Source organism: Numida meleagris, chromosome Z (assembly GCF_002078875.1).
Source record: "Numida meleagris isolate 19003 breed g44 Domestic line chromosome Z, NumMel1.0, whole genome shotgun sequence".
NCBI classification, from domain to species: domain Eukaryota; kingdom Metazoa; phylum Chordata; class Aves; order Galliformes; family Numididae; genus Numida; species Numida meleagris.
The window spans coordinates 57902291-57915398 of record NC_034438.1 but is presented as its reverse complement, the minus strand read 5'-3'; the positions used below and the strand labels follow the sequence as shown (position 1 = coordinate 57915398).

The following is a 13108-nucleotide window of genomic DNA, read 5'->3' as shown; positions in this document are numbered from 1 at the left end:
CCTCACGTTCACAGTGAACTCTTAAACTAGGTTATTTTCAACAGCTGGTTTAAAAATCTGCTGGGGCTGTACACAGAAGCTGCGAAGAAGTAAAATAAGATTATCTGGGGTTAATTTGCCCAGTTTTTTTACGACTGAGGAAATACAATCTACATACTTCACCAAAATGCTGAAAGTTATATGCCAGCTTTTGGTGTGGGGAGTGTGGCTGAGGATTTGTGTTGTTATTTTGATATTTTGATTTTTTCTAAAACCTACTGAGTAAAGTACTCCATGATCTATAAAAAGGTTTATAGCTACAAGAATACAATACCAGAGAGCTAACATCACAGTCACCACCCTGTTGACTGAAATTTATTCTTTCAAACAATACTGTGATTATTATTTTTTCTATTCTCAGCTATATAAGATTGTATTTTAAAGGAACTGGAGAAAATACTAAGGCTTTTAAGCAAAGCAGCTGGCAGATACAACACCAGTACTTCAAAAGCACCTGAAAATTGAATTAAAACTTGGTAAGGTACACAAGGCAATATTCATGACCACAGGAACGTGCAGGTTCACCAACTACTTGTTGTAGTAGGTGGTGACTTGGTACATCAAGACTACTAACATAATTAGTTTTCCTATGGAGAACTGCAAAGATTGGTTTCCTAAACATTATTCATCATCTGTTCCTGGGAAAGGGAGTGGGGAGAGAAAGGAGCATGATGAAGGAACAGGCAAAGATGCCTACAAAAACTTTTCATCTTGAATCTCTGCTTTAGAAGATCACTAACTGCTCCTAGCTTCGTAGCACAAAGGTACAATACTCCTGTCAAACAGCTTCTGCCACCCTAGGATAAAATATAATCTAGGTATTGACAAGCTAATAAAATGGCTTGGCTTAATCAAGTGTGCAGAAACCTTACACATTTGTATCCTGATGTGGTACAGGTGGGATTTACTTTTACACTTAATTGGCCTTGGAAAATGGGAAAAATGACAAAAGAACTATTTAAACTATTTATTTTTCTTGTATTTGTGAGGAAAATTTACTCTCGTGTTTTGATCCTATGCATTCAAGTCTCAGTTCAGTTCTGTGGTATTAAAAGCACAATTTTCTCAATAAATATATGAGCAAAATCTACTTACATATTTTTGCTTGATATCGTACTCAAGTAAAGCCCTTAAATAGGATTATTTTAACATTTAAACACTGGTTCTCATGCTATTATTAATATTAAAATATTTCACTAATATACTGAAAAAGCTACAAAACACATCTTCACTAGATTAAAGACAGGAAAGTTCTAGGATAAAATGCAAATTCCAGCTGCTTCTTACAGTGCCACAGTGTGAGAGTTCTCTTCACCAGAAGTATGTTTGGATTCCTTTTACTCCATGTGGATTTGCAATGCCTAATATATTATTAACTTGCAGTTCCCTTGGTTGATCCACTAAACCGGGTCTTAAAGTCTTATAAAATCTCTACTGTTTCACACAAAAGCCACACATATACTTTTCACCATAATTAACATTTAAATTAACAGTAACACAATGCACTTCTGTAGTCTAATTGGCATAAGATCTTGATACAGAAATGGGAAAATATGAAATAACAATTAGACAAGTTCATTTTTGATTTTTTTTCATTTAAAAAAATCCACCATTTAAAACAGACTAATATTTCAGATAAAATCTAAACACACCACAAAAACTGTCAGAGAATAATATATATGATTTCCCACTTTCCCCATCATGTAAACAAATCCAAAACTTCTACCTTTCTTATTAGTGTCCATCCACACATTTAAAAACTGCAATCCCCTCAGACTGTGATGATGTCATATGGTCTATACTCTTTAGTATTAACCTTTTCTGCACCTCAATCTAGAGATAAAACCTACAAAGGTAAATTAAACACCAAGATTTTTCATATTGTACCTCCGGGAAAAAAAATACTCTTGTTATTTGGATCTTCAGTCAGTCCAATGCACGATCATTTATTATTTGGTGCAATCACCAAATGTACATAAAGTGATGTTCTAAAAATTTCATTTTCTTGTCCTGAAGCGCCACTATCAGAAAAGAGGCACCTGTAGAGGATGAGGAAACTGGAAAGGTATATAGCACAGCAAAAAGCTGTATCTGGTGATTAGAGACAGAAATTGGTGGATTAAATAATATAAAAAGGAAGATGTGCACTACAGAACACTTTGCACGGGAAATTACTAAGTTCAACCTGAACTGCACAAGCAAACCCATAATAAACCTGTAATAAACAGGCCAGTGAACTGGAAAAAAAGAGATGGGACTTTTTATTTATGCAACAGATCTCAGCAGCAGGATGGCTTGTATATCTGAATATTAGGATGCCAGTAATGAGGTGAACTCAGATCTTTTACGTCAGAGAAGTGGATATAAGGCACTCCTACTACAGTTGATGGATTTCCCCCAAGTCTGAAAGAGCACGATGAGCATGAGATGATACAGACAGAAAACACTTCTACAGAGGTGCACACCTAGAGATTACAATTTGTAACTCTAGGAAGTTGGGGCAACCAGAGAGGAAATTAATGGCCAGGTAAATAACTGATGAGAATGAGTTCCCCTGGGTGTAGGGAGTTAACTATTTGGATCAACAATGTACTGCACACTTCGGTTTCACACAGACGTCCTCATGTTAACTTTGACAGACTCAAGGGCTGAAGCTGATGCTGACAACTGAAAGGATAAGCCATGTATTCTTCCAACATGGTTCTGTGCTTTGGCTTTTTTTTTTCTTAAACTAGAATTTGAAATGAAAAGTAAACTAATAAGTAAGCTGTCTCACAGAATTTAAAACAGATAAAACAAAGGAGGAAAGGATACTAATACAAAGGAATTTATTGAGCCAGAAGGAAGTTTCTAGTCAGATATAAGGAGAGATGCCAAATATGGTTTTATTTAAAATCTTCATTAATGATATGGAATTAATTAAATTTGCAGGTGACATTAAAGTGGGAGAAACTGCCAAGAGAAGTAAGGCACGAAAGAAATATAAAAACAAGCTTCCAAGATTCACAGATTTCTAGCACAATAAGGATCATTATGACAATCTGGTTTGTCATCCTGTGTAGCAAGGGTAGATAAATTTAATTTGGAAGAACGAGATATAATACTGTTGGAAAAAAAAGGTCGCCTACTAAATTCCTTATCACCAAGAAAAGAGAAACTGAGGACACTAAAATACTATGAGGGAGTTGTGAACATTAATGGGTACCATATTCAAAGCAACTTTGCAAAAAAAAGTCTAGTATTGTGTTGTCTGCATCGACCAAAATGTTGTGCAGAACAAGGGTGCTGAAGTTTGCCTTGAGCTGACTGTAGTAACTACACTTACAATACAGAGCTCAGCAACCTGCAAGAGAAATGTTGACAAATAATACCGAATTCAGAAAGGAATGCAAGAAAAATAAAAAGAAAAAAGAAGACCTAGTTTTATATAAATTACTGGGCAACTACAAATACAAGGGGATGGAAGTATGAGAACAATTGTGAAAGATCAGAAAGCTCTTCATACCAGAATCTAAAAATAACAGCTCACTGTGTAGGGTACTGAATTTAAAATAATGCAAAGAAATTATGAAAATATGTAACTACTGAGATCATGTGTCTCTAAAAAAGTCACTGTAGGGAAATGCAAGAAGTGTTTTGCCCTTGTTCTTCAACAATGAACATGCATTTCCAAATAAATGGACTTCCAACTAACTCTTAACTTTTACCCTCCTCCTGTTTTTCATTTGTTTTATAATTTAGCCTTCCAACTCTGGTGTCAAACTAGAAAATTAATATGAAATGGCCAATGAGATGTAAAGTAATGATGGGTGGTGCAGGCAATTAGCATTCAGTGTATCGTTCTGGGCCATGAAACACTGCCCTTCTCCTTTTGGAAGAAGCAGGGATGGGGCATATATACTGCTAGCCTGCAGACCATGGACTGAGCTGAGTGAAGCATGAGATACTAAATTAGCAAATGATTAAGATGAAGCAAAAAGTAATGAGGCTGAGAAAGTTATCCAGAGCAAAGTAACAAGTAGGGATGAATATTCAAAATTTCAGTCCTGCTCTGGAAGTGATCCTCTCCTGTCATCCAGTAGCAAGGCTGACAGGGATGGGGTTAAACTAAGAAACAGGATGCCTACACAGCATCTAAACCAAACAAAAAAATGAAAAAGAAAATGCAGCTGTGGTACTCTGAGCCTCTACTTGGTGATCGTTCATCATTCCTCTGCCTCTTCCTGTTAAGACTCTGTAGGCTGCAAACTCTTCACAATAAGACACTCGTATGTGATTGCCTCCACAGTGCAAATGGATAATAATAATACATGGTAGCAAGGGAAATAATGATATCAGTGCATAGTTGTTAGCTTAATTACTCGGTCTGAAAAAGGAAAACTCAACAGTTGTCTAAAATGTTTATATGCCCTGTATTAATAAGGGCAAAGAATATACAAACATACATATACTTGTATGTATATATCAGCCTAACGTGATAAGAAGTTGCTATCAATAGAGCAAGCAGTGACACTTATTAAGATACTTGAATGCTTTTTGATAAATCCATTTCATTTCCTCACTGATGTAACCACTCACTACTGAATCTGCAATCCTTGTTGCTTTCTACTGAAAGCTGAAACTTACACATTTCAAAAAGCATTGGCAAAAATAAGTCCGCTATGTTCAATAACAAGTGAGGAGAAAAAAAAAAAAGTTGTTTGCCAACACTGATGTTTAGGGGAGTTGATCTGGTTTTGGATCAAACTCAGCGTTTTCTGAGTTTTAGGTGGGAAATTTGGCCATGGAGTGAGCCTGGAGCCAGAGAGGCACCATCTGTAGAAAAATTAATCCAAAGTGGGTCCAATTGTTTGCAGCTGTAAATAGCCACCTGCACACGCTTGCTTTCACAAGAACATAGACTCCTGGGTCAGATCAAGGCCTGACTGTCCCAGTCAATTATGCACATAATTCTTCTCACATGTGGGCCTAGCTGGGTAGGAGTTTTGTCCCAGTCCTCTTGTTCCCAAATAGGCCTTCCTGATCTAATGGTGAGAGACCTAATTCTACCCTAAATTTATTCATGGCCACTTTTAATCCATTTGTTCCTGTGCCAACATTGTTCTTTGGCTTAAATGGCTCTATCTCCCTGCTGTTTACTCTCCTGATGTATTTAAAGAGTGCTATCAGTCCCTCTAAGCTTTCCTTTGCTAGGCTAAACAAGATGTGCTTTTTTAAAGTCTCACGTAGCACAACACAGTATAAGCACTTGAACCTACTTTTTTTCAGAAGCTACTGAAGTTAATGTAAAACCATTAGGAAATTACACAGTTCTTATTAAGACCGATAAGCCTGGAGGATGTGCGCATGCTTTTTGTGACTATATTGATCTTGGTGCTCAGGGCAGGTAAGACATCCATGTGGCACTGCATCACATCACACGATTGAGTTCTTCATCTTTTCTAGTGAAATGGGTTCTCCATCGCTCTGAGCATCCTTACACCTCTTTCCTGTATCTCTTCCAGCTGGAATTAATCTTTCTGAGAGTGGGTAATCGGAATTGCCTCAAATTATCTAAGATAAATCTCACCAGTGTGCTGGCCAGCATTAATATTTCTCTTCCCCTGATAGAAAGAGCGAACAAATCACAGGATCACATTTGCCTCCTCTATTGCTTTAACAGGTCATTCACTTACAGCTATTGCTGATTAAGTCCAAGAACTTCTCCTTCTTTGCTGTTTTCTATTGATGGAATCACAGTTTATAAATGCATTCAGATAGCTAGCAGTTAAATGTATCTTAAAGTTTGCATTATTTCATTTATAGAATGAAATATGAATATAGAAATTGCAATCCTGAGTATTAATGGTGACTTCATGACTTTATGTCTTGAGGCAATTTTATTACTGCACACTTATGCTTTGTGACAATTAGCATCACAAATAAAAAAAAAAGCCAAACCTTGGTGAATGCTAGCAGCCTCAGTCTTGCTCAACTCTTTTTACAAAATCCAGTGCTGTTTCTTCATTAGGCCCCACTGTTCACCATCATTTCTTGTTTGTCCCTTTTCAGATGAACAAACATTTATCTATTGAACAAAGTATAGCCAAAATAACTAAATGTTTCCTCCAGTACAGATCTTGGTCACCAAAATTTTGCTTCTTGGCTCCTCTTCTCTCTCTCCCATACTTACGACCATTACAGGTCTTGTATTATTCCTGCCTCACATCAGCAGATCGATTTCAATTCAGTAGGTCAGAATGGGGAATTAAGAGCTGCATATAAACCATACCCAATACATGCTTATCAGTTCTTGACCCAAACGTCACTAAGTAAATAAATTTACATAGAAATATATAAATAATGATCTAAATAAACAGATGATTCTATCTCAAATTTCAGAAAATTAAATTAATGAAAAGCTAGTGACAGGTTCACAGCCAAGTCATTAAGGCTCTTAAACTGCCTTTTGCTTGTGCCAGAATGGTGGTGCAGCCACAGAGACTCCCAGGTAGTTCAGCAGGTGTCCATTTATCATCTCTATCACTACAACACCTATTATCTCTAGCTTGGGTCAGGTCTCCTCACTGTACTCAGCACAATACAACAAAACAAAGTGGCAGTGTATTGCAGAGCATTTCTCAAAATGATGAGACTAAAATTATTTTAAATTGACAAAATTGGCTGATTTTGATGGAATTAGCACACTACAGTGGGTGCAGTAATTGAACAGTGTGTTTTAAGGGCACTCACTTTAACAAAGATGCTTAAAAATACACACACAGACACACGTTCAGACAGACTTTTATCTACAGCTTTGTGTGAATTGTCAATATACATATCCAACATTCTAGCCAGCAAATGAATGTCTCTCATTTACTCAGAGACAATGGACCCACTTCCCTTTTTGTTATTTAATTATATCACATTCGCTTTGCATTTTTAAGTGAATGCTGTAGGCTGGGGATAACAATGCTGATCTTCTTAATTTTGTCACGATTATCATGACGTTTGGCATTTTTCTCTTAAAGATATCGCTTAACCACAGTGATAGAGTTACTGCAGAACCAAAAAGGTGCACTTCTGGTTCTTTAGGTGCTGAGTAAACCCATGAAAAAGCAAAGCCTAAGGTCTCAAGAATATACAAAGCAAAGAGGAGGAATATTCCACTTTTTTTTTTTTAAAAAAAAGATCTCATGATACTGACTACCTAAATGACAACTTTGAAAGCTTAGATTTCACAATTCTCATGATTCTGAAACAAGTAGTTGTCATGGATGTTTTCTAAAATGACAAACACAGATAGTTTTAAATACCATGCAGCATTCTAGGACCACCACTTCCTTCTACCTCTACTGGCAGGCAGGACATAGTATTGTAATCAGATGTGCAGTGGATGGTCACAAGACTCAGGTAAGCACTGGTCCACAGTTTATCTGTTCTCCTTCTGTGAGGGTCTTTCAGGCAGGCAATGACAAGGAAAAACATTCTTTTTAAAGTGAAATAATTGTAAACCTGCAAAATTTGGCAGAAAAAACTCACAGGAGGCGTTGTACCAGAAACTTATTTTCTGTAAACTAAATATAAAATTGACTCCATCAACTTGAAATTCTCAGTTTCTGTTAAATTTCAGAAAATTATTATAAGCTAGGAGTTGGGAAAGTTCCACGATTTACCATCGACTACAGCAAGATGCTTCTGAAAATAAATCCCTGACTACACTGGCTAGGGAAGTAAGAAGATGAGATGTGTTCATGAATCATGTTTTGAGATTTTTAAAATCAGTAATTAGCGCAACACAGTGACCCCCACAACTATTTTTAGTGCTGTGTATTTAAAAAGTAATTTACATCTAGATATTATTAGATGTACATTTAATTTCAAACCAGAATTACACAAAGTTTTAATTACTAAATATAAAGATACATTTTAACATATGGTTTATAATTAGCATTTGTAATTCAAGCCATAAACAATATAACTAACTACATTTATTGGTGGAACTTTACTTCCCACACATGTTCAATCACTTTCAATTATTTTCCTAGTAGTCTGCGACTCAGTACGGTACAGAAAATGTGTGCCTACACTGCAGTAACTGCATAACAGTTTCTGTGAATTCACTTATAATGTTACAGATCTGTGCTGCTTCTCTTAACATCTCATGGCCACAAATATGAAAACAAAAAGCTGCAGATTCCAACTGAAATATTAGATGTGGCATATATTTGAAAATTGTAGCCAAGTATTACTGTTAGTTTTATAAAGGACTTCCAAACCATAGCTTGATTTTTGCTGTGAGATCAAATTCAAAGCTAAGACTATGTGGTAGGAATAAACAAAAATGCTTCTCCTTTTTTACCACCTTCACCACTGCTGGTCAGTTACTCTGTTATGAATTTGGTTTCTTTACCAAAATGAGTGGTAAGCGCCTGCATCCCAGCACTGCATGTGGAGGACCTAATGAGTAGAGGAAAGAGGAGAGGTTGAGCCAAGCTGCTTTTTCTGTATCATTTCCCTTAAAAACTGCACACAAAGGAGCACCTGGACATTTTTCTGCCCTTACAAGGCTGAAAAGTTTTCCTGTGCTGCTCCAGAACAGCAGCTCTGCCTTGCTTTGCCCACATCATGCTACTAAACTCCATGAACGAGCCACTGCTTCCTATCAAGTTTCTTCCGTGCTTAACATGAATGTGTCAGTTTTGTATCAAGTGCCTTACATAATGAAGAAGTGATGAACTTGAGATCTCTGGTGATTAAGACAATTTTAAAGAATTGGGACAGGTCTATCAGCACCAAACATGCAAAATGAGTTTAAAAGATTCACTGAAAACTCAATGAATCAATGAATCAAGACTTTTCTGTCTTTTTGGCTTGTTTTCTTTCTCCCTAAAGGCACAATCAAATGCAAAGGGCCCAGGCAGAAAGCTCTGCTCCAAATTAAAGCCACATGCTTCACAAGACTCTCCTGTAAGAGAAGCGGAGTCTGCAGCAGCTGTGCAAAGGGTCTCCGTAACTTCTGTAACCTACACTTCTATGGATTGCTTGACCCAAAATCCTTGTACAGCAAGTGTAGGGGTAGTGTGGCTGCTACATGGTGCAGCTGCTATACTACCCCCATCATCTAGCCCCAACAAAGCGTGAGAGAAAGTGAACAAATACGTATTTGTTGAAAGACAGTAATTGCCCATCAGCTGCTCCATTTTTTTTTTTTGCAATTACTAAATGTCATATGGATATAAAGCTGAAGAGAAAAGGAGAGCATAACAAAATAAAATCTGGCAAACTAATACTGTGAAAAAAATAGTTCAAGATTTATTTCACTTATATCTCACCTCTGCTTCAGTGTCTGTGTTATTTTATTAAACTGCTTTCAGTGGAAGACTTCAAACTACCTCTACGAGAGCCAGGTGCTAATATCCTTTGATTTTTTAAAAAACAATCGGGGTACATTAAATATACTTCTCAGGTCTAGTTTTGCATGACAGATATGTGATGTGCCAATGGTTATATATTATATTCTTCCTCTCAGGCATGTATCTCCTGCAGAGACAGCAGACTACAGAAGCTGACCCTTACTGAGACCATCTTGTCTCTCTGACAAAGATCCTTTTTAACTTCTTACTTACTGGTTACTTCCTGTGATGGATAAAAACTTTAGCTCAGCTTGTGATAATTTCACAGGCCCTGAGCACCCTGACCCTGGAAGCCCCAAGGTCAGAAGTCAAGTCTTGTTCTGAAACATCTGTGTGCTTCATATTAAAGTAGAACAAAAGTGAAGAAATATCCACCAGTGTGACAAGAGAAACAGGCAAAATGGGAATGACACGTTGGTCATCTGTTACCCATGCCACCTCAAGCCATTGACTGAAATGTGATGGAAAAACTCTACTCGCTAGCTCTCCAAGCCTCCTTCAAATAAGTGCTTCGTTTGGGAAACGGTGAGAAAGGTCTCCAGTCATTTTTTATTTCTGCCTTATGTTAACTGTATGTATCCGTAGGTGTCCAGGCACCCACACAGCATGGCTTCACAAAATCTAAAAAAATTCTGCTAACATTTTATTTTCAAACGATCATCAGAATAAGCTAGGTTGAAACACACATCAGATTAAAATCATGGCTTAGGAAAGAGAAGACAGCACAGCAGATACTTCCTGCTCTCCATGGTGTCTGGGGAGCAGCAGTCATGCACAATACAACCAGCTTAAAAAACTGTTGCCCAGTTTTGGTTAGTGAAGGTGTTATTCATCTTCACTAATCTGGTCTCTTGAAATTTGTTTTTGAGAGAACTTATTGACACAGTAATAAAATACCTGTGGAAAATGATCAGCAGAACTGTTCTCAAGTTTCAAATCTATACACATTATACTCTTTAGTTTTAAAAATATTCTTCAGGAAATGCAGCAAAAATCAAAGTGGCCTTAATTTCAACAAATAGAGATAATAAAAATCTAAAATTCTTAAACTAGCAGAAGTATTACCTCTCTGAATTCTTCTTAGCTAGAACTGCTAGAGTAGCACAAGAACAAAACATAAATGCTCAGCTTACTTTTTCTTAACTAAAGCATTTATCTTACATTCAGGCAGGAACTACTTTTACTATCCTTAAGTTAGACTAAACTAGTATGGGCCACAAAGATGATCAGAGGGCTAGAGCAACTCCCCTACAGGGACAGGCTGAGAGAGCTGGGGCTTTTCAGCCTGGAGAGGAGAAGGCTCATGGGGGACCTCATAGTGGCCTGATGGGGGCCTGCAGGAAAGCTGGGGAGGGACTTTTTATAAGGGCATGTAGCAACAGAACAAGGGGAAATGGCTTTAAATTGGAGAAGGGTAGATTTAGGCTAGAAATCAGGAAGAAATTCTTCACTGAGAGAGTGGTGAGACACTGGCACAGGCTGCCCAGTGAGGTTTTGGATACCCCTTCTCTGGAAGCATTCAAGGCCAGGCTGGATGGGGCTTTGATCCACCTGTTCTGGTGGGAGGTGTCCCTGCCTATAGCAGGGAGGTTGGAACAAGATGATCTTAGAAGTCTTTTCCAACCCTAACCATTCTATGATTCTATGAATACTTTGCAGATAAAAGTTGTACATATATGTCATCTACATCCCATGTCTATAAAACGAATGCACTTCTTTAGTGTAGAAACAGGACTTTCCTTTTTAAAGTTTTCTTCAATAAAGCATGTCCTGATTACATCAGTATTTTAAAATTTAATGATATGACCATATCTACATTATTTTATACAAGCATGATAAATTGACCAGGTAAATTCTTTCTACATTAGACAGGACAAACAAATTTGCCTTGTAGAGGGAAGGCCAAAAAACTGACTAAATAGATGGATCTTCAGCAGTCCTAAAATCAAGGGTAGGGAAGCTTTAGACTGTCCAGAGTCCTCCCCAGCTTAAATCACAGCAGGGTTTATCCAGAGCTAACTAAACTGAAAAAAAGTCTTTCCAGCAAATTCTGTACTCATTTGTGGAAAAACTGCAAAATTGGGTAAACTTCCAAATCTCTCCTCACATTCAGCTACATAGAAGAATGTGCATGTATTAATTGTGACTTAGCATTAAATTGTTATTTGTTCCCAGTCTTGACATCCAAGCCTCTCTAACCACTGACCAGTAACTGGCTGAGTCCTACCTTTTACTACGGAAAAAGTCTGAAAAAAGAGGATTCAGTGAGTTTTGTTTTCCCACACTTTTTCAGATTAGTGGACACCTGGAACCTACTGTCTGACTCAGTAACAGAGATTCATGCAGTGACCTTCCAGATTCAAAGAAAAGCTCACAGACCTGTATGTGAACCCTGGCCAAAGCTGTTCCTAAATTGCTGTTTGAAGAAGACAATAAAAAAGAATTTTGAAAATCTGTGAAAGACCTCAGGAAAGAAGGCAATGAAGTCATACTTACCAACTCTACAAATGCAAGTCCACCATAACTGTGAGCAACAAAAAACACGTTCTCTGCTGCTGACTGGGAAATAAAATGGTCCCAAACATAAATTGCATGTTCTTCAGGAGATCCATTATCCTGTAGAAAAAAATTACATTTGCAATGATTACCTGTTAGCAACTGGCAATTCTGTCTAAAAGTAACACATTCCTATACGCTAAAATGTTTTGTTAAAACAAACTTCCAACTAATAATACTCTAGTGTCAAAAAATGAGCAGATTCATTTGTCTAAATAAAAGAAATCTAAGACTGCAATTTAAATGCAGTAAGACGGTTGTTTTATTGTTACTTATTTTAATAAATACAACAAAAATTATGCATCTGCAAAATTTTGTCTAAATACCATGATGGCAATTCAGCTAAACAGAGGCATTCAAAGAAATTATGAGCCACTGCTCTGGTTTTCATTCTTTTGACAACTCTTTGTCAAATATTTGCTCACTGATGGTTTGTTTAAAGTAGTTAAGTCTTAGTCTGATAAAACAAATAAAAACGAGTATGAACAAGATAAATACAATTTCAGTCTTTAGAATTTTTTCATATTATGCTCTAATGGAAATTTGCCAAAGATTAAAACTATGGTATTTGCGGCTACTCTTTGAAATGCTGTTTTTATTTGTTTTGAAACTGTAGACTGTGAGATACAGGGCAGATAAACCATGTTTTGACTCCTTACATATTAGTCATTATTTCAGAGTTTCTGGTGGTTAGGGAAGTGGGTTTTTTTGTTATTGAACAATAACCTATGGATGTCAGTCAAGGAGGCAGTGAAGGCACCGTCATCATTTACACTGATTTTAGTGCACTGTCCTAAAACATCTGAGTTTGTGCACTGCCATCTCTACCTTTGAGACTATCAGAAAGCCCTTTACTCCTCTATATTTTACTTCTTTATCAGGCTGTCTGTGGCATCACTTCAAATTTGTCTAGTCTCAGGTGGCACAAGTTTGATGCTCTGTTAGTTCCTGCATCCCACCAGGATTTCACACCTCTGTAGCACAACACTGTAGACATTTTCCAGCTCCAGAGCTTTTGTGCCAGGAAGAGCTGCTCAGTGAAGGTCATGTAATTTCCCAATATTTGCATCCCTTTGCTTTTCTCCACCAGTGCCTTCATATCACTAGAAGACACTGAC

At 37.2% G+C, this 13108-nt stretch overlaps 1 protein-coding gene across 5 annotated transcripts in view; it reads right to left on the bottom strand.

Annotated features, from left to right (window-relative positions):
• FAM172A (family with sequence similarity 172 member A) overlaps positions 1–13108 on the bottom strand; it is a 266705-nt gene that overhangs the window by 89974 nt on the left and 163623 nt on the right. For all 5 annotated transcript variants that reach the window (XM_021379622.1, XM_021379623.1, XM_021379624.1 and 2 more), the window contains one exon: positions 11931–12050. In XM_021379622.1, coding sequence (XP_021235297.1) covers positions 11931–12050 — 120 coding nt within the window. The remainder of the gene's footprint in view (positions 1–11930; positions 12051–13108) is intronic.